This window comes from Rhipicephalus microplus, chromosome 1 (genome assembly GCF_043290135.1).
Source record: "Rhipicephalus microplus isolate Deutch F79 chromosome 1, USDA_Rmic, whole genome shotgun sequence".
Taxonomy (NCBI): Eukaryota; Metazoa; Arthropoda; class Arachnida; order Ixodida; family Ixodidae; genus Rhipicephalus; species Rhipicephalus microplus.
The window spans coordinates 82,643,736-82,671,147 of NC_134700.1; the positions used below are offsets into that span (position 1 = coordinate 82,643,736).

At 44.3% G+C, this 27,412-nt stretch overlaps 1 protein-coding gene across 1 annotated transcript in view; it reads right to left on the reverse strand.

The window, feature by feature from the left end:
• The window catches only part of LOC142765475 (putative peptidoglycan muropeptide transporter SLC46), a 236,615-nt gene that overhangs the window by 165,474 nt on the left and 43,729 nt on the right, over positions 1-27,412 (reverse strand). Inside the window, exons 2-3 of the mRNA XM_075866516.1 lie at positions 24,074-24,157; positions 352-508 (exon numbers count right to left, since the gene is read on the reverse strand). Coding sequence (XP_075722631.1) covers positions 352-508; positions 24,074-24,157 — 241 coding nt within the window. The remainder of the gene's footprint in view (positions 1-351; positions 509-24,073; positions 24,158-27,412) is intronic.

The window sequence follows — 27,412 nt, forward strand, 5'->3', positions numbered from 1 at the left end:
TGCCAAATTAGATCAAACAAAATTTATTACCTCGCAGTCATGAAAATAGCTACGTTCTTCCTTGCCGGCACGTTGCTTGTGTACAACTCGTAGCCTGAGCCTTACAGCAGTTGATTTGAGACTGAAGGACGGTGGCTAAACATAACACATACAGTGAGTGGGTCTAAAAACGAAGAGAAACACATAATTAGTGACAACAGACAAAAATAGGGATGCCACGTAGGCTTCCCCTACTTGAACGATATTATCATATATAAATTGTTTTCTGAACAAGATATTCGCTCTGTTTTTTGCATAATTACTCAAACCAGGTACCGCTGGTCTGCGTAAATGATTCATAGATGTACTTACACGACTGACGCGAGTGGGTATATCTCGAAGAGCACGTAAACGAAGTAGGGCAGGCCAGGGTAGAAGCTGATGCAAGCATTGTACACCTGGGAGCCGAACACGGAAGCCACGATGGGTGTCAGCGCCTCGACAGCGATCCACACCGAGAACACCTGGGCTGTTCAAAGAACGGGCTGTCTTAGCGCTGGGCACACGCTTAATCAACTTCTTAAACACGCGCGCGTGAAACCTACAATAAAAATTTATATGCGATGCGAAAGCGCAACTTCTTGTTATAATGTGCTGTTAATTAAGGTTGTTCAAAAGCAGAAAGCCAAGCTGAGGGCGACTAGCCAAGCAGTTTACGACAAAAAACCAAGTACGCCAGAAAGATGCGTGCGAGGATTACCATTTTTTTGTACAAAACTTCGCGCCCGGAATACATGTATGGCTGCGTATACCACCCGGCGCTCCTGCTTTGTCTCCCAATCTACTCTCAAGTCGACCGTGCTTCACCAGTGAACTACGCCATTCAAACCAGTACGCCGTCGAGCAACCGTGATCGGCGTGGAACGAATAATGTTAACGGAGACCGCTTCAATCCGCATTTGGACCCACTCACAGTTAGATCACCAGAATGGTATCATCTTTCTTGACGGGGGTAAATATAATGAACAATGGAAGACGACGACGGGGAACAACGATCATCGTCACAAGAGGAAGGCCAAGCCAAGCCAAGGTCATTCGAACCTTTGGTGCTTCTGATCAGCTCCCAGGCTCGCACTCAGTCTCCTTTGGACGGTGGTCTGGCTGTGTCTTGGGGTGAATTTGACCTGTTTTGACTAACTGGCGTTGTAAAGTACTTGTTTAGGCAATCGAATAAAGGGTAATGTGTAATACATCTCCTGGCCAAGCGCACAGCTCTTGGCCAGCCTCCTTGCCTAATGATGATTTGCCATTGGAATCTTTTTTCCGCAGTGTGTTGGCATCATCCCTGTCGCACTGGTGCCCTCGAGTGGCGAATTTATTATTCTCAAGATACCAAAGGTGATCCAGACGGAGCTGCAGGCAACGACGCCGCACTTCGAACTGATAAGTGATGTTCATCAGTTCAGAATAGGTAGTTTAGCATGCATATCATCAGATCGGTCACGCGTTTCAGACATGCTAAAGTGCATGACAGTTGTTTCGGTCTCGATGAGTGCGTTTATTCTGGCTCAATTACCATGCACAAAGAGAGGAGTCGACTCTACGCTAACACCCATTCAGACTCTGAAAAAGCTTATTCAGGGGTCATAGCAGTGTACCAGTACAACCGCTTAGTAAACGGTGAAAGAGTCCCCACTGAGTCGGTTATTGCTACCTTTTCCGGCACTTCTTCATCAGAGTTGGAAATATGAACACTCATTTTTAGAGTCGATCGCCTCGCTTCTCTTCGTCTCCAGGGCCGAAACCGTTGGTGTTTCGGCCACAGTGTAGAAGGCTGTAAGTCAAATTCACGTTGCTGGGTCTGTGGCAATGACCATTTATTGAATGAGTTCACTGCCTAGAACGAAAGTGCTGCCTCTGCACAAGAAATTATGCTGTCGATTACTCCAACTGCACGCAAGGGCCAATGACCTAAACTGATGGACAGACGACGTTGCTCGCGGTGATAAGCGATAAGAGTAGTGAAGGATAGCGTCTTTGGATATGCCAGGGTTACATCGAGGTACCAGCCACTAAGTAAAACAGAGCTTTTGAATTTTATTGAATCAGCTGTGCAGAAGGCAGTGTCGAAAGCGTTGGAACACATAGGTACGAGCGTAAGCGAGTGAATACCAATTCTCAAGTGTTTTGCTCAGAAATTACACAGCTGATTTCAGTAACAGTACCGATAGCCAAGTCCACGCCTTGTGCAATAGAAGATATGTTGAAATGAGCCCCATAGCGGAAACCCCAAAACTAGGAAACTCAAAATTTGTCTGAACGTTCTACCCCAACTCACGCAGGGGATCAAAATAAAATGAATGTATGACAATATTTCAAGCGTCAGAAGCGCACTGGGTCTCCAGTAAAAATTCCTTGACTTTCATTGCCAGTTCACTTATCAAGGAGAGTAATTTAGCAGCGGCAGTCGCTGAAGTGATTCGTTCGTCAACATATGTACCTTGAAAGTACTACAATAAGATTGTCGGTCTTTGATTTCTGCTTCACCTGACATACTATGCTTAACTTTTCAGTTATATCTCGATATCATATTATTAAAAGAAACATGGTGCAACGCTGCTAAGAGATAATGTGAATGATTTTAGAGCATTTCGGGTAGACCACCATGACTAGGAGGTAGTTTTATTATGCCAGTGTCGAATAAATTTTGCCACACAGCGAGCATAGCTTTTCAATTTTTGTTCTCAGACTGTGAAATTTTGACCACAGTATGCCTGGCCACTGACCTTTTTCACTTATAAACGCATATTTTCCTGCGGGTGTGTATAATGCTCAACACTTAGCTACAGCCTTAGCCAGTTGCAAGAATGAATTCCTTCTTACTGGTTATTTACACTCACATTACGTTCTTCTGTGTGTATTGGATGATTCATAAAAATCTTACCTGCAAAAATGGGAGGCATTCTGCATTTATTCGCGGTCGCACACGATCAGTGTTAGATCTTACGTTTTGCAGCACAAGTGTTTCAGTAAAATCTTGGAAAACAATTGATTACTCTTTAAATAGGGACCATCTTCTCGTGTACTTTGAAATCGCATATTTTTAAAACTTTTTGAAAAGATAAAGAAAACGTTGGTCTAATACAAAACATTTAAAGTCTGCTTGCGTTCTAATATTAAGGCAGCGTCTAGTGGTCAAAATGAAGACCTCGGCAGAAATGCCTGTTCTGCTTTAGAAATTTCCAAGAATACTTAAGATTTTGTAATTGGTTCGGTGTTAATTAAAAGTGCCCCACCTAGCCGATGGTTGAATACTGAGTGCACACAAGACTATAGAAGAAGGAAAGCTGCATGAAAAAGACTTATATGTAATCAGAGTTCAGAAAATCGGAAGTGTTATCTGTTCATTGCAGCAACATTAAACCGCCCTGTATCGCGAGCGAAAGAGAATTATGATTAAGAACATTTCGAGTACCTGTCTAAATTGAATAACCAACGTGCAATATTGAACTTCTTTTGAGGTAGCAAGAGGATTTCTATAACAGGAAATGTCGACTCAGTAGTTCACACCTCCCAAGAACTTCAAGAATCATAAAATCAATCAAGGCTGAAGGACTAGAAAACAGGTTCTCAACGCATCTTCTCAATTCTGTTTACACAGCAGCCATCTCTGACTACACATAAATCTGCACCTCCAAGTTAAATCAGGCTGTGGAAAGATCACCAAATGCAGCACCAGGCCCTGATGATATAACAAGTAAGATAACCAGGAATATTGAAATGATTTTTCAGGTCTCGTAAATCATTCCCTTAGAATAACATTGATTCCTTATGAATGAAAGATTGACAAAATGATGTCATGCTTAAGAAGCAAGGGGCAGGCTGTAATCTAGACAAAATAAGACCGATAGTCTTAACATTTGTTGTAGTAGAATAATATTGAAAGGGTACTTTATGATCATATAGTTAGGTTTATTATCGAGAAACAACTGTTGAGTACCTTCCAAATTGGTTGTAGATCTGGATATTCCATATGACATGCACATATAGGTCTGGAAAGTCATATTCACTTTGCCCACCACAAAAAGCAGTATGCGACTTCAGTAACGTTAGACATTAGTAAAAGATACGATAGTGTAGAGTATCCTATCTTGAATAATCAGTTATGGACTCATGGGTTCCCACCTTATGTTGTAGCATGGGTGACAGAGTTTTTAAATGGAATAGAATTTAATTTTTTTCAAGCTGCTTTTTCTTCGTGTAAGCACAAGCAAACCCGAAGTCTACCTCAGGAGTCGGTACTTTCCCCCGCACATTCTTCCGTTCAGCCAGATGTGAAAACCTAGGTTTATGCCTTCGACACTGGTTTATTTGCAATGGCAAATGACGTACAGTGTCTTTACAATATCTTGCAAACATACCCAAATGAACTTGAGCTTGGCTGGGTGGTATGATGTTGAACCTGAATACCAATAAATGTCCTGTTCTTGTTTTTCCTGTTTAAGATCACGCATATATTATTTAAAGCTCCAAAATATTCCACAACTACAATATTTAAAATACATCGGAGTTGCGTATAATGAACATATCAACTGTAGCCCTCAGACTGAATACATCGCGACAAAAAGAGTATGCGCATTGGGCGCATCGCGGAGGTTGAACAACTGTAGATTTGGGATGATGTGGAGGACACTTTCGATAATATATAAAAAGTATGTCCGACCTGTTTCAAAGTTTCGCTGCATGAGTTGTTTTTTCTGGTGCACCAGCCTATAAGCTTCGGCTCGTTCTATAAAAAGGGAAACTTTACGGTTCTGCTTAGGATTTCCAAAGTATACTGCGAATGCAGTTTTATACCTCAAAGCACGGCTGCCACCTCTTTTATGTCGCTTTAACATTCTTACTGTGCAGATTGTTTTTTACGATTATATGAAGCAACCTTTAACACTGATAACGTTATTTTTATTTCCAATCCTGATTTAGTTTTCTCTGCGCATTGTCCCAGATTGCGCAAACCACAAATAGTATTTGTTCAATAGTTACTCGAGCCTCAAAATGTACAAGCTCATAATCCTTCAGGTGTGCAACGAAATACTCGAGAAATTGTGTACCATGATATTTTCTCAACTCACCCTAAGCAATTACCTACCGGAATTTCAAATGGTTTACTGCAAGAACATCTCAGTATTCTGCCAACGAATGTCATTATTGCAACGGATGTGTCACAATCAGACAAAAAATTCGACATCGGAATATAATGCCCTGTGTTTTTTTGGTCATTTTCACTGCGCTTACCAGATTTTCTTCCTGTCTTTCTTGCTGAATTTATGACAATATTGTTAGCTTTGCACAAGGTAAATACCTCGATTCCAGTCGTAGTAATCATAACTTACTCGTTTTATGTGGGCTCTTCCCTGTCCACATCCGATTGCTCATTCATACTGAAACTTTTTACATCAATGGTTCCTTGTCATCTTCGAAGCATCCATTTATTCTGGGCATCGGGGCACAAAGGTTTGGTGTTAAATGAAATGGTTGATTGTCTTACGCAGGCGTCGCTTTCAGAACCGATCATTTTCATGTTCCCACCTAAAGTACAAATTATGGTGGCGCGGTTGCGCATGCTTGAAATCAGGCAAAATTTATCAGACCCTGCACTGATGGCCTCTCCGGAGTACAACCACTTGTTATTTCTTTGGCGCAGAGAATTATCCAATTCAAGAATGCTGAATGTTGCGTGAGGTAATTTGTTGCCGCGTTACCTCGCTCAATTGAAGTTGCATAGATAAGATTTAATAAGTTCCCCTTTGTGAATTTGCTGTACGCAAGAGAAAAAGATTAGTCACTTCTTACTATCTTGTCGCCGTTTCCGTTTATTCAGAGAAAGCACTCGCACCACGTCTTCAAAACGGGGCTTGCAATTATTAGAACCTGTTCTTTTTTCTTATGAAGCCTTTGCACTGGCGTACAGCCACAGGGATGTTTTATTCGCCATTGAGGAGTACATCGCTGCGACTAAGCAATCTCTTGCTGAACTGTGGGCTCACTGCATATTTTCAAATTCAACATTGGCCCTTCAAACCATGTTAGCTAACTAGCGTTTCTAGAAGTGAAGCAATGCAGAAAGCACCGAGAAAGTTCACCTTATAATTGGCCGATCCACTCCATTGGGTACGAACCATGTGCAGAGGAAAACAACAACAACAAGAGGAAGGCACCACTAGATGAAGACCACCATCTTATTCTGACTGTGTCATTTCCGACCTATTGCCTGTTGGTTAGGCTCTGTAAAAAAATCTCCGCCTAAGCACTGCATACAAAAAGTTCGCCCCGTATCAACATGTTACACCGCAAATGTCGTCGAAAGACGATAGTCTTGCGTCTGGAGAAAGTGAAAAAAGCAGTTCTTTTTTTACGCTCTGCGCAAGACAATCAAGGAATGGTATATTGGAGGCGCTGCGTTAAAGTTCCTCGAGCGTGCAGCGGAGGCGAATGAGCGCATCAAGTCACGTCACACGGAAGACATGAGCACTACGTGCTAGTTATTCGGGAAAATGGGGCGCGTGCCGTGCGCGTCCGTCTCTGAGGTGATAAGGTGTAGAACGCAAGACGACGGGTAGGTGCCACCACCGTGTCGTCTTAGCAAAGCGCTGGAAACACTTGCCGTTTCGTGGAAGCGTTGCATGTCCAGCGCCGCGCTATAAAAGCTACCATCCTTAAAATTACTTATGTATGCCCTTTATAGTAAAAAATACACGTACATAGTATTCACGTGTTGTCATGGTGCTTCAGATAGGCGCAATAATTGCTTTTTACTTAACAATCGCACAAGTATGAACGATAAACCTTAAGAGATATTGGTGGGCACTTCGGTTGGGGTCGACTGTTTGGAGTCGAGTTTGGTCACTTTGGTGCCATTTAGGGTGCTGCTAAGGGTGGACAAACGGACAGACAGACAGACAGAATAAAATTTTTGCGCCAAAGGTCCCCAAGAAAGATTGTCGCCTTTAATAGTTAACCAGCGAAGGCTGAAACATGCGGCTCCTGTATGAAGCAGTGGGTCTAACCCAGTGCTGCCAAATCTAGGAGAATTTCCTTATATATAAGGGAGTTTCGTAGTACTTAGGGAAAAAGGGAAACTTGTCAACATCTACAGAAATTTTTGGCTTCCACGTAAAGCAAGCATTCGACGGCGTAACCTTCAGACCATAAGTTTTTTTGTTCCTTATCCAACCTTTTCTCTTTTACAATCCCTCTACACTCACTCAAAGGTGCTGTGCCATCCCCAGTAGTGGTTCCGAGGGGTGGAAGGGGCCGACAGGGGTGGTCTCCACTCTCAACGCTGTGTCAGCGCTGTCCTCTCCCCAATTTCGTTGCGGTTCATTCTGTATCGTTTATGTTCGATGTCGACTGCCTGAATCCGGTTCCAACCAAAGAAAAAAAAGTGCTCTCTCCTGAGCCCGCTAAGTATATGGAAAAGGGAAATTTGTCAACATCTACAGAAATTTTTCGCTTCCACGTAAAGCAAGAATTCTATGGAGTAACCTTCAGACCATAACTTTTTTTTGTTCCTTATCCAACCTTTTCTCTTTTACAATCCCTCTACACTCACTCAAAGGCGCTGTGCCATCCCCAGTAGCGGTTCCGAGGGATGGAAGGGGCCGACAGGGGTGGTCTCCACTCTAAACGCTGTGTCAGCGCTGTCCTCTCCCCAATTTCGTTGCGGTTCATTCTGTGTCGTTTATGTTCGATGTCGACTGCCTGAGTCCGGTTCCAACCAAAGAAAAAAAAGTGCTCTCTCCCGAGCCCGCTAAGTATATGGAAAAGGAAAATTTGTCAACATTTACAGAAATTTTTCGCTTCCATGTAAAGCAAGCATTCTATGGAGTAACCTTCAGACCATAAGTTTTTTTTGTTCCTTATCCAACCTTTTCTCTTTTACAATCCCTCTACACTCACTCAAAGGCGCTGTGCCATCCCCAGTAGCGGTTCCGAGGGGTGGAAGGGGCCGACAGGGGTGGTCTCCACTCTAAACGCTGTGTCAGCGCTGTCCTCTCCCCAATTTCGTTGCGGTTCATTCTGTGTCGTTTATGTCCGATGTCGACTGCCTGAATCCGGTTCCAACCAAAGAAAAAAAAAGTGCTCTCTCCCGAGCCCGCTAAGTATATGGAAAAGGAAAATTTGTCAACATTTACAGAAATTTTTCGCTTCCATGTAAAGCAAGCATTCTATGGAGTAACCTTCAGACCATAAGTTTTTTTTGTTCCTTATCCAACCTTTTCTCTTTTACAATCCCTCTACACTCACTCAAAGGCGCTGTGCCATCCCCAGTAGCGGTTCCGAGGGGTGGAAGGGGCCGACAGGGGTGGTCTCCACTCTAAACGCTGTGTCAGCGCTGTCCTCTCCCCAATTTCGTTGCGGTTCATTCTGTGTCGTTTATGTCCGATGTCGACTGCCTGAATCCGGTTCCAACCAAAGAAAAAAAAAGTGCTCTCTCCCGAGCCCGCTAAGTATATGGAAAAGGAAAATTTGTCAACATCTACAGAAATTTTTCGCTTCCACGTAAAGCAAGCATTCTATGGAGTAACTTTCAGACCATAACTTTTTTTTGTTCCTTATCCAACCTTTTCTCTTTTACAATCCCTCTACACTCACTCAAAGGCGCTGTGCCATCCCCAGTAGCGGTTCCGAGGGGTGGAAGGGGCCGACAGGGGTGGTCTCCACTCTCAACGCTGTGTCAGCGCTGTCCTCTCCCCAATTTCGTTGCGGTTCATTCTGTGTCGTTTATGTCCGATGTCGACTGCCTGAATCCGGTTCCAACCAAAGAAAAAAAAAGTGCTCTCTCCTGAGCCCGCTAAGTATATGGAAAAGGGAAATTTGTCAACATCTACAGAAATTTTTCGCTTCCACGTAAAGCAAGCATTCTATGGAGTAACCTTCAGACCATAACTTTTTTTTTTGTTCCTTATCCAACCTTTTCTCTTTTACAATCCCTCTACACTCACTCAAAGGCGCTGTGCCATCCCCAGTAGCGGTTCCGAGGGGTGGAAGGGGCCGACAGGGGTGGTCTCCACTCTAAACGCTGTGTCAGCGCTGTCCTCTCCCCAATTTCGTTGCGGTTCATTCTGTGTCGTTTATGTCCGCTGTGGACTGCCTGAATCCGGTTCCAACCAAAGAAAAAAAAAGTGCTCTCTCCCGAGCCCGCTAAGTATATGGAAAAGGGAAATTTGTCAACATCTACAGAAATTTTTCGCTTCCACGTAAAGCAAGCATTCTATGGAGTAACCTTCAGACCATAACTTTTTTTTGTTCCTTATCCAACCTTTTCTCTTTTACAATCCCTCTACACTCACTCAAAGGCGCTGTGCCATCCCCAGTAGTGGTTCCGAGGGGTGGAGGGGGCCGACAGGGGTGGTCTCCACTCTAAACGCTGTGTCAGCGCTGTCCTCTCCCCAATTTCGTTGCGGTTCATTCTGTGTCGTTTATGTCCGATGTCGACTGCCTGAATCCGGTTCCAACCAAAGAAAAAAAAAGTGCTCTCTCCCGAGCCCGCTAAGTATATGGAAAAGGGAAATTTGTCAACATCTACAGAAATTTTTGGCTTCCACGTAAAGCAAGCATTCGACGGCGTAACCTTCAGACCATAAGTTTTTTTTGTTCCTTATCCAACCTTTTCTCTTTTACAATCCCTCTACACTCACTCAAAGGTGCTGTGCCATCCCCAGTAGTGGTTCCGAGGGGTGGAAGGGGCCGACAGGGGTGGTCTCCACTCTCAACGCTGTGTCAGCGCTGTCCTCTCCCCAATTTCGTTGCGGTTCATTCTGTGTCGTTTATGTCCGATGTCGACTGCCTGAATCCGGTTCCAACCAAAGAAAAAAAAGTGCTCTCTCCTGAGCCCGCTAAGTATATGGAAAAGGGAAATTTGTCAACATCTACAGAAATTTTTCGCTTCCACGTAAAGCAAGCATTCTATGGAGTAACCTTCAGACCATAACTTTTTTTTTGTTCCTTATCCAACCTTTTCTCTTTTACAATCCCTCTACACTCACTCAAAGGCGCTGTGCCATCCCCAGTAGCGGTTCCGAGGGGTGGAAGGGGCCGACAGGGGTGGTCTCCACTCTCAACGCTGTGTCAGCGCTGTCCTCTCCCCAATTTCGTTGCGGTTCATTCTGTGTCGTTTATGTCCGATGTCGACTGCCTGAATCCGGTTCCAACCAAAGAAAAAAAAAGTGCTCTCTCCTGAGCCCGCTAAGTATATGGAAAAGGGAAATTTGTCAACATCTACAGAAATTTTTCGCTTCCACGTAAAGCAAGCATTCTATGGAGTAACCTTCAGACCATAACTTTTTTTTTGTTCCTTATCCAACCTTTTCTCTTTTACAATCCCTCTACACTCACTCAAAGGCGCTGTGCCATCCCCAGTAGCGGTTCCGAGGGGTGGAAGGGGCCGACAGGGGTGGTCTCCACTCTAAACGCTGTGTCAGCGCTGTCCTCTCCCCAATTTCGTTGCGGTTCATTCTGTGTCGTTTATGTCCGCTGTGGACTGCCTGAATCCGGTTCCAACCAAAGAAAAAAAAAGTGCTCTCTCCCGAGCCCGCTAAGTATATGGAAAAGGGAAATTTGTCAACATCTACAGAAATTTTTCGCTTCCACGTAAAGCAAGCATTCTATGGAGTAACCTTCAGACCATAACTTTTTTTTGTTCCTTATCCAACCTTTTCTCTTTTACAATCCCTCTACACTCACTCAAAGGCGCTGTGCCATCCCCAGTAGTGGTTCCGAGGGGTGGAGGGGGCCGACAGGGGTGGTCTCCACTCTAAACGCTGTGTCAGCGCTGTCCTCTCCCCAATTTCGTTGCGGTTCATTCTGTGTCGTTTATGTCCGATGTCGACTGCCTGAATCCGGTTCCAACCAAAGAAAAAAAAAGTGCTCTCTCCCGAGCCCGCTAAGTATATGGAAAAGGGAAATTTGTCAACATCTACAGAAATTTTTGGCTTCCACGTAAAGCAAGCATTCGACGGCGTAACCTTCAGACCATAAGTTTTTTTTGTTCCTTATCCAACCTTTTCTCTTTTACAATCCCTCTACACTCACTCAAAGGTGCTGTGCCATCCCCAGTAGTGGTTCCGAGGGGTGGAAGGGGCCGACAGGGGTGGTCTCCACTCTCAACGCTGTGTCAGCGCTGTCCTCTCCCCAATTTCGTTGCGGTTCATTCTGTGTCGTTTATGTCCGATGTCGACTGCCTGAATCCGGTTCCAACCAAAGAAAAAAAAGTGCTCTCTCCTGAGCCCGCTAAGTATATGGAAAAGGGAAATTTGTCAACATCTACAGAAATTTTTCGCTTCCACGTAAAGCAAGCATTCTATGGAGTAACCTTCAGACCATAACTTTTTTTTTGTTCCTTATCCAACCTTTTCTCTTTTACAATCCCTCTACACTCACTCAAAGGCGCTGTGCCATCCCCAGTAGCGGTTCCGAGGGGTGGAAGGGGCCGACAGGGGTGGTCTCCACTCTAAACGCTGTGTCAGCGCTGTCCTCTCGCCAATTTCGTTGCGGTTCATTCTGTGTCGTTTATGTTCGATGTCGACTGCCTGAATCCGGTTCCAACCAAAGAAAAAAAAAGTGCTCTCTCCCGAGCCCGCTAAGTATATGGAAAAGGAAAATTTGTCAACATCTACAGAAATTTTTCGCTTCCATGTAAAGCAAGCATTCTATGGAGTAACCTTCAGACCATAAGTTTTTTTTGTTCCTTATCCAACCTTTTCTCTTTTACAATCCCTCTACACTCACTCAAAGGCGCTGTGCCATCCCCAGTAGCGGTTCCGAGGGGTGGAAGGGGCTGACAGGGGTGGTCTCCACTCTAAACGCTGTGTCAGCGCTGTCCTCTCCCCAATTTCGTTGCGGTTCATTCTGTGTCGTTTATGTCCGATGTCGACTGCCTGAATCCGGTTCCAACCAATGAAAAAAAAAGTGCTCTCTCCCGAGCCCGCTAAGTATATGGAAAAGGAAAATTTGTCAACATCTACAGAAATTTTTCGCTTCCATGTAAAGCAAGCATTCTATGGAGTAACCTTCAGACCATAAGTTTTTTTTGTTCCTTATCCAACCTTTTCTCTTTTACAATCCCTCTACACTCACTCAAAGGCGCTGTGCCAACCCCAGTAGCGGTTCCGAGGGGTGGAAGGGGCCGACAGGGGTGGTCTCCCCTCTCAACGCTGTGTCAGCGCTGTCCTCTCCCCAATTTTGTTGCGGTTTATTCTGCGTCGTTTATGTTCGATGTCGACTGTCTGAATCCGGTTCCAACCAAAGAAAAAAAAAGTGCTCTCTCCCGAGCCCGCTAAGTATATGTTTTCCTTTACACCAACCTCCCATTTTCTCGCCTTTCATCCACGGTGTTCTTTCTTTGGTTTCTTGTTTTTTTATTGGTTTCCCTTCTTTGCACACGTTGTCACGTTGCTAGTGAGCTGCCCTGTGAAGAAATGTGGCTCAGCCAAAGTCCCCGAGGTTTCTGTGAAAAGTGTGGCCAGAGCAGTTCCGCCGCAACCTCCATGCCTTCTTCTGCTCCTTTCGTGCATTTTGACATTCAATGTTTTACCATGGCACGCGTCCCTTGTCTGGCAGTCCATATGTTTGTAGGATACACTTGGCTGCTGCGTCAATAAGAAAAGCTTTGAAGTACTGCGCAGCTTTATCTATGCCTAACCCACATCTTTCAGTCCAACTTAAATGAGTAATGTTATAAAACTGTTGCCAGTCGGCTTTGTTTATCAGCCATTTAGGAACATGTGGAGGACATTCATATATTGTTGGTGTACTGAAAACTAAAGAAAAAATAGTCACTTCCAAATGGAATATTTATGACTTTCCATTTCAGTAGTGGTAGAAGTGAAGCAGATACGATACTTAGGTCTATATATGAACATGTCTTGTTGGCGATGTTATAGTGTGTTGGTTTCTTTCTATTTAACAGACAGGCACCGTAAGAGAAGAGAAACTGGTCACTGAAACGACCTCGTGCATCACAGCGAGAATCACCCCATAAACCGCTATGTGCGTTCAGGTCCCCAAGGACCATATAAAGTTCAGGTAGTTCATTCATTTAAAGACTGGAGTTCACGTTTTTCCAGACGGTGGTGTGCAAGTATGTACAAAGAGCCGACGGTGACGAGTTTGTTCAGAAGAACTGCTCCGACAGCCACCGCCTTGAGGGAAGTTTGAAGGGGTAATTGTACATGCTATCTCTTGACTAACTATAACATCTACACCACCGGATGGTGGCATGACATCCCCTTTATCCTTTCGGAAGATAACGTAGTTACGTAGAAAGTTTGTGTGTGTTTTTAATTTAAATTCGTCTCTTGTACACACAGCAGTCTTGGATTGTGTTTATGAAGGAGTTCTTGTGAGTCATCGAGGTTTCGAAGAAGGCCTCCGATGTTCCACTGTAATATTTCTGTCTGCATATAAAGAAGAGATTCTGCTGTGGGTACAGAGAAAATCCTGCGTTGGAGTGAACTTGATGATTCAGGTGGCAGAACGATCATCCGGCCCTGTTATTGGCTTTTTATCTTTCTTGGCACATTCCAAGGAGCCACGCCGCTCTTTCGGCACCAAGGGTACCGATTGTTTTCACTGCCTCCTCGGAGGCACTGGATGCCCGCACGTTCGAGCAGGTCGTTCGGATTTTGGGCCTTGCCTGGTGAGGTGAGGCCTTGAGACCAGAGGACCCTGGAGTCTCCGGTCTCGATTCGCTAGGAGGTGGAGTAGATTGAACTACCGCCGCCTTGGGGGCAGGCGCCACTGCCGAAGGCTTGCTCTTCACTGATAAAAGGAGTGGCGAGGGCAGGTGCGGCGGTGCCCCTTGGCGCGCCGCATCAGCATATGTGGGGCCATCAAATGGTGACACTCTTCTTCTTGCTTCTTTGAGTGTGATGTTTTCTTTTATATTCAACGTGATAATCTCTGTTTCTTTTTTTACAAAATGAACAGGACCGTGAGTATGCGGCATGATTTCCGCCACAGTTCACACAGTATGACGGTTCTTTGCAGTTGTCGGAATTGTGGCCTGACACTCTCATTGTGCACAAGTTTGATGACCACGACAGCTTTGCGAGCCATGGCCATACCTCTGACATTTCAAACAACGATGTGGGTTAGGTATATATGGCCTCATCGAAGTCTTCGTGTACCCAGTTTGAATAGTTTCTGGCAGATTACTGAAAGCGAACGTGAGTATTATGTGTTTTGTTGATGTTCATTATTATTTCTTCTGATGGCGATCCTTTGTACATTGGTCACCTTCTCACTCTTCCATGCCTCTAGAATTTCCGCTTCGGTCAGGCCAAGCAAATCAGCGTCAAATACCAATCCACGAGTTGTGTTCATTGATCTGTTTGGTGTTACAGTGATTTGAGTGTCACCAAAAGTTGAAAGATTGTGTAGCTTTTCAAACTGTTCTTTTTTTCGAACACTGAGGAAGAGGTCTCCGCTGACCATTTTGGTAGCTCTGCACCCACGAGTTTCTCCAAGACACATGGCTAATACGAAAGGGGATACAGTTCTGGCTTGCTTGCCAGTTTTATTACTATGGATGACATAAAAATAGGAGAAGTTTTCATTAGAATGTTTGAAAAAATCAGTCTTTGTTGCGTACGAGCTTTAAGCCGGTACGATCATTAACAGAGGAAAAGCTCTATGCATGCCTCTTTAATTTAATTCAGAAGCGTTGGCGGCCACCCACCACGGAGCAGAACGAAGGGACGCTGCAAGTTTGCGTATGCTGAAACTTGCAGATGCCATCTGTACGACGCTACTATAACCCGATGCTCCTAGACCAAGGTAGGCTATTTGCACAGGGCTAACCCTAGCCGCCAAGAAGTTTGGAAGTAAATGGAAGAGAGTAGAAGACAGGACAGATGAAAAGTGAGAGATAAAGACGAAGATGTAGGGACAGAGAGATAGGAAAAGGCGACTGCCAATTTCCCCTGGGTGGGTCAAGCCCATGGGTGCCGCCTACATGAAGCGGAGGCCAAGGTGGCGTGTTGCCTCTGCCGGGGGGCCTTGAAGGTCCAATCACTCGGCGTCGGCTCAACCCCCAGGATCCTCTTTTCCCCGTACACGGCCCAGCCACGCACGTCTATGCGTGGGAGGGAGTCGAAACCCCCCGTAAGCTCGGGTTCGTGGTGTTGCTACAGACCAAACGCCTGCTTTCACAAACGCCCCTGAGGAGGCTTTTCCGATAGGTCAAAGGACATATGTCGCAAAAGCGCACATACCTTTTCATGTGATCCTGAACGCCAGGCCGGTAGAATGCGCCTAAAACTTGGTCAATGGTCTTTTTTTCACTCTTTGATGTCCCGCCATCAAAGTTTCGTGAGCGAAAGCCAGCACTTGACGAGATCGGGTTCACGACCAGAGAAGCAGCCCGAGTGTTTGCTACGATGATATTGAAGCAAAACCCGTACTGCCGCGAAGAATATGTGCCCTTGCTAACCGAGTATTTTGTGTGAAGTGTTGACCATCCAGTTTTTAATGTAGCACACCCGTTGGATCATTTCGTCTGAGGAACCATGGTAGCAATGGTATAAAATACCATTTTATACCATGAACGAGTGAGTGGGAAGCTTTCTAAAGGACTTGAACCACTTTCATTCTAGAAGAATCTAAAGTCCTGTCTTCTTTTTCAGCCTTACTCACATTTTATCTGGTCATATTCAATGTGTTTATGTCGACCTTACATGTTGTAGACTGTTCTCAGCCCTTGACGCCGACCACCACAGAACCTGGTGAATCTTTTTCATTCTTTCCTCTTCCACTTGCTGAATTTTCCTATCTCGACTTACTTCTAGAATTTTCTATTTCCCCTTTTCTTCGGTGTCTTGAACTTCCCTTGCTCCTGAAACATTGCCAACAATGACATTGTACAAAAGTTTTATAACGCATTTGACCACTGAATTTCAACCTTTGCCTTCATCACACTGATAGTACAGCCACCAGCGAGGTACAATGTGGCAATAGTACCTGTTAGAGCTTCATCTGGCACCAGAAATTGACGGAATACTAGCATACTACTACGCGCGTCTCACAGCACTGAAACTATCTGGCCAAACGATTGTCCCTGCAACACCGGCATCTGGCGAGTCACAGCTTTTAGGTGAGTTCTCAATGCGCTAGCAACATGTTCCTCTGGTTCTTTGTATGATCGATTGGTACTTTCAGTGGGGTTCTCTTCGGGAGACAGCAAACAAGACGTTTTCTTCATATAACCATCTCCTTGTGCAGACCTTAGTATCGTACCTTGTTTTTGGCAATTTTCACAGTAAGATTTTTTAAGCTTGGTTCGGCGATCTGGGGCCCTGTGACCAAATTTGCCACACGCGAAACACTCCATGGCCGTTCTCTCAAATAAGCCTCCGCTCTTCTCCATGATGATACTATTCTTCGTTCTCTCACAAAACAGGAGCAAGTTCTGCTATGTCTTCAAGCTTGCTGCGTTTCTTTTCACCAAGAAACAGCGCTATTTGTTGATGACAGTTATTAAAAAATGATCTCGACACTATTAAATTATGGAGTGCAAAATACTTTTTGTTCATCTTTGACATTTCCACCCGCCGATCAAAGAAACTCAAAAGCATCTCCGCGTATTGTTTTCCGGTCTCACCATCTTGGTGCTTGCTCAGGCGAAACTTCTCCTGGCAACCTTCCGCAGTAAAAAAAACAAAAAAAAACAACGACGCAAAGCTAACTTCGCCTTATTATAGTGGAAGGATTATTCAGGACACGACCGTCTAAAGACTTGCAAGGCCTCCTAACTCAAACATAAGCTTAAAGCTGTGGTCCATTTTCCTTTCTGTCATTCTTGTGCGATAGTGACGTTCTTCAACCTCTTTAGGTATGCATCCAATTCGTCCAGGTTTCAATCAAATCCTGCAATCAGGCTGTCAGGATTCACGTTCCCGAAAGCATTCCTTCCCGATCCTCTGTCAACCGTTCTCGACTCACTACGAGTGCCTTCCGATTCACTAACTTTAAGCTGCGACTGCAATTTTCTTTTTTTTCTACCAGTTCTAGCAGCTCCTTTCTTTTCTCACGTACTGCAGCTCGTTCACTTCGTGCCCACGCCTCTTGCTCATCCAACCACGCCTCTAGCTCTTCGCTCTCGAGCCCCATGCGCTCGGCCAAAGCCACTTGATCTCGTGGGCTAGCCATATTCCTAATAAGAATACACCTACCGCTACTACCACTATATTACTAACGGCTTCCTTCTGTCATAGCAGACGCCGATTTGTGATGCAGGTTTACGGTTGACTAAATTGTTGCTCGGAGAGAAAGCCTCAGAGGTAAGAAATGACGAAGCCGTTTAGTTTAAAACCATGAAAAGTAGAACGTTTAAGCATAGTGAAGGGAAAAAGAAATGAAGTTGTAATATTCACAGTGAGCCTAAGCTGATGAACTAAAACGTATTATTTAATAATGTTTTATTTACGGATACTGTTGGCCCTTACATAGGGCTGTTACAGGAGTGGGAAAAAATACACGAAAACATAGCGATATTTCTAAGAACAAAACAAATATAGTCACAAATAACAAATTAGGGGACAAGAATGAAGTAATAAAAAAGCGCAACCAAAAACAGAACCCAGAACTTACCCCTTTCGGCCATGGAGGTATCGATTGACACCACCGCAAAATATTTCTTCTAGTGTTTTGGAAACGTAACTAATACTGCTCGTTCTTGGGGTCATAGCTCTTCATTGATCCCCACAGCACTTAAGGTGGTAGGCCACTCAAAAACAAAAAAGTTTTTGAAGGGCAGGCAGCATTGAAATAACTTTTTCCTCAAAACCAGCATGTCTTATTTAATTTACACAGCTATTTACAGTGCAAATATTGAATACTTATATATTGGGAGGTAATCTTTGTCAAAAATTGCATTAAATGTGCTAGCCTCACCAGCTGTGATAAGTGACTAATGGGTGGCTTTATTCAGTAAAGCTTTGACATTTGTGTAACTAATGGTTGGAGCTATGCAGTGAACTAGAATAAATATTATGCAGTGAATATCAAGGAAATAATGCTAAAAAGCCAAAAAACAGGGAAAAAGAGCCAATTTAGACTGAACCTGTCGGAGAATCCAGCTGTGAACGAAAAAATATTCGATGGATTTCTTTCATTCTAGTTCACTGCACAGATATATATGTTGCAAATAACTTTGCAAAATATCAGTTCAAAGTATACGCTGAGAAATACGTTATGGTAGTTTGCGTCGCAACATTTGGGGCAAACTGTTATTTTCAGAAAAACGTAAACAAAGATTTCCGAGCTTGTAAAAAGCGTCACAATCTTCGCATGCAGGCCTAAAATGCACAAGATTCATAGCTGGGCCCCTCTGCAGAAGCATTATTGTCTCCTTTTGTTCCGGTGGCTGCTCGTCTTTTCTTCCTGGTCTTTTTTGTCTCATCCGCTGACTTGCGTTTAGCATTCTGCATGCGCAGGTGATCCCTGGCGATGCAAGCTTACGTCGTGTGGTACCCTGGTTCTATGCCAGCTTGACTCAGGATATCTAGGGTGCTTACACAGCTATTATTAAAGATTTGCCACAGCATCATGAAAGGCAAACATTACTGTAGGCAAGCTTACGTAGATCTCTTTGGGTGCCCGCTGCCATATTAGACCATTGAAACACTCATTAGCACTTTGAGTCGTTCCATGAAGGCACTTCATTAGAAGTTCATCTTAGCACAGATCCCTGTATACAGTTTTAACTTTGTTGGGCACATCATTTGGAAGTCCTCCTTTGTGTACATATTTCGCTTGGCCGAGTGCTTCAACCCTTTGGTATCCGCACCAGCTTTTTGGTCCAAGTGGACACAGGCCATGTCTCGGCTGCTTGTCGGTAGAGCTGCAATGAAAAAGACTGGCAAGGGTAGCCTTTTTCATTGCAGAAAGATTGCCCACATTAGCCCTTATGGCGATGCCATAGTAATTTTGCAGGCAGTCAATGAGGGCATCAGTGAGCTTTCCCTTACCACCGAGTCCACGCACTCTCTTCTTCAGTTTCCTGAGGCGGCAGCCAACATGCTTCTGGACATGCCCAATACATTCCAGTTTCTGCACACTGTCCTTTCCATACATGTCTATGACCTTGGCATAGCTCTTGAAATCACCATCGCTGTAGTACTGCAGGTACTTCAAATCTCTTTTGCCTTTCGACCTTTCAAATATTCGGTATAGACCAACCGTCTCCATACTGCCAACACTTCCTTCATGGTTTGCTTGGTAGGAAGTGTGGTTTGCCTTCTATTCCTGGTAAGAAGCACTATCTTGCCTCAACTTGCTTTTGGTTTTACAAGACTTACACGAACTAGAAAGGGCCTCAACATCAATAACCTTTTCCGTGTCAACAGAAATCACAGACACACAATCGTTCAAAGATGAATGGCCACGCTTCTGCCACGTGCCATCACCTGAAACACCACACTCGGCACTCCCCACAACACGATGAAATTTCACAGCAGCATCAGTCATCAACTTCGACTCCACTTCTCCTGCCGCTGCAGAAAGCCGCGATGACAATTTGTGGCAGGTGGAGTGACGGGGAGAAGCAGGCATGTTCATGACTTTGGAAAAAATTTTCGCACCAGCGTGCCTTTTTCCTAGCTGGCGCATCGTGTAAACCAGACGTAAATTGTTCTCATTGGCACGGCCCACATTTCTCGATGTATGAAATGGGCGCTTGAACCCACAGTCAGTACACACGACCGCACAAGCCGAGCATATCCCTTGGTGAGAGCGTTTCTCGAGCTGTGTTGTGTTCATGCATTTGGAACATGCCAGCGATGAAAACACTGAAGAAAGAATACCAATGTCCTTTATCCTGTTCCCTTGGAGCACAGAACTCCCTAGTGGAGCCTGGTACGCCTTGTTTATGTCCCCAAGCTTCTTCGCAGTCGCCGAAATACCGGCGTCTGTGCCATTAGGCAGCCTCGTCATCGTGTAGCGATTTCCAGCAAACTTGCGCTTCCTCGTCTTCTGTGTTCAGCACTTCCACGTGCTGGTCGTAATATGGTCCAGGTGGCCTAAGGATACAGCCCTAGTAGCGTTTACACGTGGAACAAGTGCAGAACGAAGACTGACTTAGCCTGACTAAGGCCAGCAACAAAAATTCCGACAAGCATCGAGCGTCCCCCTTGTAGCTGTTGTTAAAGACTAACGAAGACATCTAAACACAAAGTTGTATTTAATGACCTCATCTTATATAACAGTCACAATAAAATGCATAAAGTATTTTGAATAGCATTATTATAGACGAAACAACACTTGCCTTTGAAAGCGGTTTTTCGAAACCAAAATCACAGTTGGAAATGTGGTTTCGGTTTTGCTTATAGGAGCACAGGGTATGGAAAACTTGCTGTAACTCGCAAAGTAATGACGCCAGGAGGATTTTGATGCAACATATATGCGAATGTTTGGGCGTGCAAGAAAAACAAAACCCTAAAACTTTATTTTCGCGAAAAAAAGACTTTTGAAGGTGGCCTACCACCTTAACGTCACTATTGCGGCATGCTTGTGGAGGTAGCAGCCACAAAGAAGAAGCGCGGCTAAGGTCTTCGGCGAAGCCGAGGCGTGTAAGGTGACGTGGATAAGCGCCATTTTTGGAACGACATACCGAAGCTGTTTCAGTGAGTATTAGGCTGTTAATTAAGACGTTGGTTCCTATTTTCTGTACACTGTTGACTGGCAGGAAAAAGAGCAGCCATTTTTTTCAGCTTTCAATCACTGGGTCCTAATTACCTAATTTGATACCTCGTTAATTATTCCAAAAATGCTTGCTCCAGTGGCTGAGTTCTTTGTTTGTGTTCTTCTGAGGTTCTAACTACTAGAAAAAAACACCCAAAAAGTGCATCCGACTAAAATGAAAAGTGCAGGGCTGAAAAGGTTAATCATTGAATGTACTATAGCATGCAGACACAAATAAAATAATATTAATTACAAACTAGGATATGTGCTAGGTGTTTTAAAAACATATCTATGGATGAGCTTGAAACGAATTTATCGCTCAACGAATTCCATTCATTGATAGCTCTTGGAAAAAATCTATACTTAAAACAATGCGTTAAGTATACTTTTCTTAGAGCGAAACAGTTACAGAATCCAGTTTTGTTTATGCTTCTGCTATGTCGGCAGGAATACACCCATCTGCTTTGGAAAATTGTGGATTTTCTTTATATCGACCTACAGGCACCGTCAACAAGTTTGCCATTTAGGTTGCCGCCACACTTTTTTAAAAAACAAATCGGCCTATCCTACGTACCTTATTATTCGATGTTATGCGAGTGATGCGTATGGAAGGCGACCATGGTGCAATTTCTATATCGTGACACTTCATGAAATGACGCCATATATATGTATAAATCTTGCACGCGCAGACACACGTTGCAGATGTTTGTATAACAAGTTTTTTTGCACTTGCGTGATGATATCACATAAAAACATTAGTATTAGCAACACCAGAAGCGATAAGCTGATATGAAGCGCTGGTGCTCGCGAGGATGGTAACCCTGAACGCTCTTACATAAATAGACTTCAGCGCATGACACCTAAGTACAATTGACGTTAACCCGACGTCACGACTGCATCGTAGAAGTAGATATGTAATATTAATATAGTTGGATAGCCAGCAAGGCAACCACAATTAACGTTTCACGAACGTTAGAGTCTATTTGAAAAGTAGTTCTTAGACCTGGCGTGGCTTTGTAGTAGATTGCTTGATTGCCATGTATAATGCTTGAGTTCGATTTCTGCTGAGACCTTCACACTAATTCTTTGTATTCTTTGGATCAGCGTTGCTGATGTCAAGTTTTTCCTAACACTTACGTCTTAAAACTCTCGTCGTTGCTGCGCCGATTCAAAGTGTCGATAACCGGTGGCACATACCGGCCCGCAAGTTTGATTGATTGATATGTGGGGTTTAACGTCCCAAAACCACTATATGATTATGAGAGACGCCGTAGTGGAGGGCTCCGGAAATTTAGACCACCTGGGGTTCTTTAACGTGCACCCAAATCTGAGCACACGGGCCTACAACATTTCCGCCTCCATCGGAAATGCAGCCGCCGCAGCCGGGATTCGAACCCGCGCCCTGCGGGTCAGCAGCCGAGTACCTTAGCCACTAGACCACCGCGGCGGGGCGAACCGCAGGTTTGTGCCACTCTCTAGTGGAAGGTGTTTGACGGCGTACGCGTCCGGATTATGAAAGTATTCATGTCTGGACTATCGCGTCATATTCATGAAATTATCTTATCCTCCTATAATAAATTTGGTCCACGCGATCATAAGAGCACCCAGACGTAAGCGGATAGATAGATAGATAGATAGATAGATAGATAGATAGATAGATAGATAGATAGATAGATAGATAGATAGATAGATAGATAGATAGATAGATAGATAGATAGATAGATAGATAGATAGATAGATAGATAGATAGATAGATAGATAGATACGCTCGAAGTTACCGATGTTCGCTAAGAAATGCTTCGCATTTAAAAAAACATCGTGTTCCCTTTGAGGCGGCACTATATACATATCACTCGCACGGCATGTCAGCGTCCTTCCTTTCAGAAGTTCGAACCTCACAAGCATTAAAAAGCTCATAGGAACGCACAATACACGAGCAGCTGAACCACGAAGAGATGCACATTACTAAAGACGTGGTGGGGAACGCTGGTTCTGCGAACGCGTCACGGACGCGCAATTTCCCGGCGTACCGAACACCATTTGCCACTTGATGACACCGCCCTCCCCCCCCCCCCCCCTGCTGACGTGGTGCGAGTAGAAAGGATTCATTACTCAGCCCTCCTTTTTTTGCGGTTGGTGTTTGTCACGCACGGTGACTAGACCTACCTTGTGAAGCAAACTATGAAGTCTGAAAATATAATCTATACCTGTTTTACCCCTTTCATTATGTCTAATTGCGCCATGTTCGGCGAACGCTTTAGCTCACATAAAACAATTTGATTTTTCATTGAATTGATGGAGCTACCACCAAACAACGCATGTGAAATTTATGATTCAGTGAAAATATTTAGTTTGAAGCACTGAGTGGTCAAGTTAGTGAGCACAAATGGATACAAGACATAATATGCATCTACTAATGCGCAATACTCGTTGGTAGTTAGCGCGTAAAAGAAAAAAAAGCGAGTTTTTACGAAATTGGCCAGCAGAAAAATTAGCTATATTCATTGCTGTCTTGTAGGTTGGTCAAAAAAGATAAAATATTTTTCTGTTCTTTATAAGTTCACAAAACAGAGCCTGCTGCTTCATTATATAGAAGTTCAGAGTATCAGCTTGTATAGTTTCGTCGCTTCATCGGTAATTCGTGATCAAGTACAGCCATAAACTGCCCCATTGACACAGTAATAATTCATCAAGATTTTGTCAGAGCACTAAGCGACTTCGCATGAAAAATAAGTTTACTGTAGTCTACATACATTATGGTTTTGCTATGTAAAGAAAAAAAAAGATAATTCTACACAAACCTTCATTTAGTTGTCCATTTTCACTGCAACGTAAATAAATTACTAATTAGTTTATATCCAATGTTTTTCATATGAACTTCAATGGCGTTTGGTTTGAAGGAAACAGTAAATTACGCTTTGTTACGTTGAATAGTTTCGCCGAACTCGCAGTACAACGAAAGCTTGTGGAACGAAAATGCTTTTGCTGCTCACACTATTTTTATTGCTACCAGGTAACGCTTCCAACCAGGCAATAAAATCATATGTAATTCAAAAGAGGGGATAATAAGCTTTCTGAAGTAGCCAAATTCAGTTTGCTGTGTGAAGCGCAGCACGCCCAGTGCATCCGCAAACAATGCGTAAAAGGCGGAGTGGTTGCGGCTGGAGTGGGACCACCACCTTAATCACCGGTTGCTATTGCACTCTTACGATAGTTGAGCTCTCATTGCATCGTCTCGCATTCCTTCGCATGTGATCCTGCCTGCGTCTCAGAGGACGAAATTTGGTTTGCCGCTCTGTATTAAACTTTTAGGGCGCCGGGAAAACAAGGAAAACGGAAGGCAACGTAAGCTTACTAGTTTCGTCTCTGTTCAGGAGTTTAGAAGCGTGCGACTTGATGCCGATGGGGGCCGATGCCTCCAGTGTTCCCAAGACATAACCTGTAGAAAAAGACAAATTACGAAAACTGTGCAAGTAATAGAATCAAAAGTCAACGTCATGCCAAAATCATGACTACACTGAACGGGACGAGTGCTCAAAACTGTTTATTCGTTTAGGAAGGCTTTCTAATTCAGGTAATTTTCGCCAACGCATGCACAACTTTCTTGAGCCTTCGTCACTGAATAATGAAACCAGACTCATTTCAAGTACTTCTTAAATAATTGTATGAGAGCGCCCGTTCTATAAGTATTCCCTCTTATTTTCAGTGCGGCCGTCATTTTGACGCCAAGTTCACTGTAGGTTCCATACATGCACCTACTAACCAATACAGCATGTGGGGTCTTACGCATCAAAACCAGGAAATGACTTCTAGGCAAGCCATAGCCCTTCATAACTTCTGCCACGTGGACTTCTTTATTCTTAACTGACCCAGAATAGCAGATGCACCACAAGTGTTTGGCCCCCATCGAAATGGAATCGCCAATGCCGGCATTAAACCTACGAATTTTGCGTCAGCACCACAGAAGTGCACAGAGTTCCATAGGCGTGCACGGGGTTCCTCTTTAGAGATAGCGAAGGTTTCCCCTCCTTAATAGGTCAAAGTATGGTGCAAGCATTGACCCCCCCCCCCCCCTTTCAGAGGAGTAGGAAGGTACCAATCTCTCCGGCCCCCTCGCTCTGTATCCATGCCTAGAGCCAGACCCTAGAGTTTCAGATAGGAAAGCTCGGGGCTCACACCAGGGTCGTCACTGACTTGCAAGTCGATGTCTCCAAACTACGAGAAAAAAGTTGTCAAAAGTCACTATATTTTTTGAAATCTAGCAAAAATGTCACCTATCTAAGTATATGTGGCATGCCCAGTAGTAAAAAATTAAAGTATGTATAGCTTCATGTAATACTTTCGTAATGCCTAAATTACACTGATGTTTATCGATGACGATGGCCTCGATAACTACAGTATGGGAGAGCTTGAGGTGTCTTGTTCTGTGACTAGCCTTGACATGGGCTTGCTGACGCAAGGATTGCCATCAGTTATGAATTAAACGCTCGTAATATCCTTTCGTTACAGTCAACTGGTTTTGAAAGTGACTCTGTGGTAAACCCAGCGAGAAAAGCGTGGCGTTGTTTGTGAAGAGCTTTGTGGCCCCATACAATAATTAAAAGCTTTGTTATAACTTATGCGTTCGAGAGCCAAAGGAACTAATCACTATTGATTCTCCCACATGTTGAGTACGTATGACACCAAGCGCCACTGCCAACTTTTTATAGTCAATTAAGTGAACAGAGAGAGGATTTATAGTGTTATATGGCACTCATTTATGCTGCACGCGATTATGAAGATCAGTGAAAAAAGAATGCCCGAATAAATACCTTTTATTGCACACTCACCTCCCATCTGCTTCTCAGCCGTAAATAACCCTATGTACTTGACGCCGACGCAGTTCCAGGATATCACGTAACAGTATTGGTAAACGCTGGAACCCTTGAAATAATTTACCGTCGTGTCGCGAAGAACTTCCTCCGAAACAAAATATTTTCTCGACGCATTTCAGTCTTGTTGCGATGGGGGCACTAAGCCCGGACCAGAGTCGACCAAGTGTCAGTGTCGACTAAGTGTCTAAGGAGAAGAAAATCAGAGGAGCTAGAGTTGATATCAGGAAAGTTTATTCACAGTAATTTTTATGATGAAGTTAGCGTGAATGATGGTAGCATCTGTGAGCGTGTTGGCGCTCGCGTTTTTAAGCATGGGTGCCTCAAGATTCCCGGAGGGAGAAAAAAATTAGTTCAATGAAGAAGGAGGGTTCAACTCCACCCCAAAACGGGAAGCTCAAACACTTCTCCCCAACCCAGGAAAGAAGGAAGAGTTACACCTAGTTTATCCCACGGCGAGGAAGAAACTCAATACTAGACACAATGCATTTAGATGGCACAACATGGCACATTGCAATGACGTGGCGTCTCACGTGCAGTCTTGACTCAGAGGTGTGGCTGCGGCGCCAGGCCGGCCGCAGACAGTGGGAAACGTCCCAGAGGGCAAATTCAAAACGCCTGGTTCATTTTACTATGCCCCTTGATGATGAAATCAGCGCAGAGGTAACTACCTTTTCTAAGCAGCTCCAACTGCAATAACCCTTCCTAAGTCATCAGAAGGTCAGGCGAGTCAAAAAAGGTTTTCACTAGTGGAACCAACAGCCCTCAAATATTACCAGTACAGCTTTCAGGTTGTCGCCGCTTCTGGATACCTCGGGCAGCGTAGAAAGTCGGAAGAAATCAGGGCAGGTATCACAAACGAGCGCCCAAAAAAGCGTGCCCCCCCCCCCCCCCCCCACCGATATCTAACAGCTGTGACCATACCAGGTGCTGTTCGAACGCCACTGAACTTGGCCCAATAACAAGTAAAAAAATTTATCCCGTATCTGCGTGTTACACTGCAAATGTCGTCGAAAGACGATAGACTTGCGTCTGGAGACAGTGAACAAAACGTTTTTTTTATGTTCAGTGCAAGAAAGTTGGTGAATGGTATTCTGGAGGCTCTGCGTTAGAGTGCCTCGAGCGTGTAGCGGAGGTAAACAAGCGCATCAAGTCACGTCACACGTGAGACAGGAGCGCTATCTGGCAGTTATCTTAGAAAACGAAGCGCGCTGCGTGAGCGCCCGTTTCGGAGGGGATAAAGTGCAGAGCGCAAGGCGACGGTAAGGTGCCACCACCATGTCATGTTAACAAAGGGTTGGAAACACTCGCCTTTCCGTGCAAGCGTTACACTGTCAGCGCATCGCCATAAGTGTTACGGTCCTTAGAATTACTTATGTATGCCTTTTATAGTATAAAGACACACATACAGAATATTGATGTGTTGTTACGATGCCTTATATATGCGTAATAATTGCTTTTTTTGGCAATTGCACAAGTATGAACGCTGAATCTTGAGCAATATTGGTGGGCGCTGTGGATGGGGCTGGCCGTTTGGGGTATCGTTTGATGCTGTTTGATGTATCGTTAAAGGTGGACAAACAGACAAATGTACAAACAGACACACAGACCAAAATTTTTGCGTCGAAGGTCCCCAAGAAACACCGTTGTCTTTAAAACATCAGAAGACTCTGTGCGCACGCCTTCTCTCATCCTTGAAAGCGCCGCCGACACGCAACTAACCTACACGGTTAATCTTACACGCCACTAATCTAACACCCAGCAAACTCCAGAAATATCTCAAAGGAAAGGGGCGTGATGCTGCGGGGTTGCGCCACGTTACG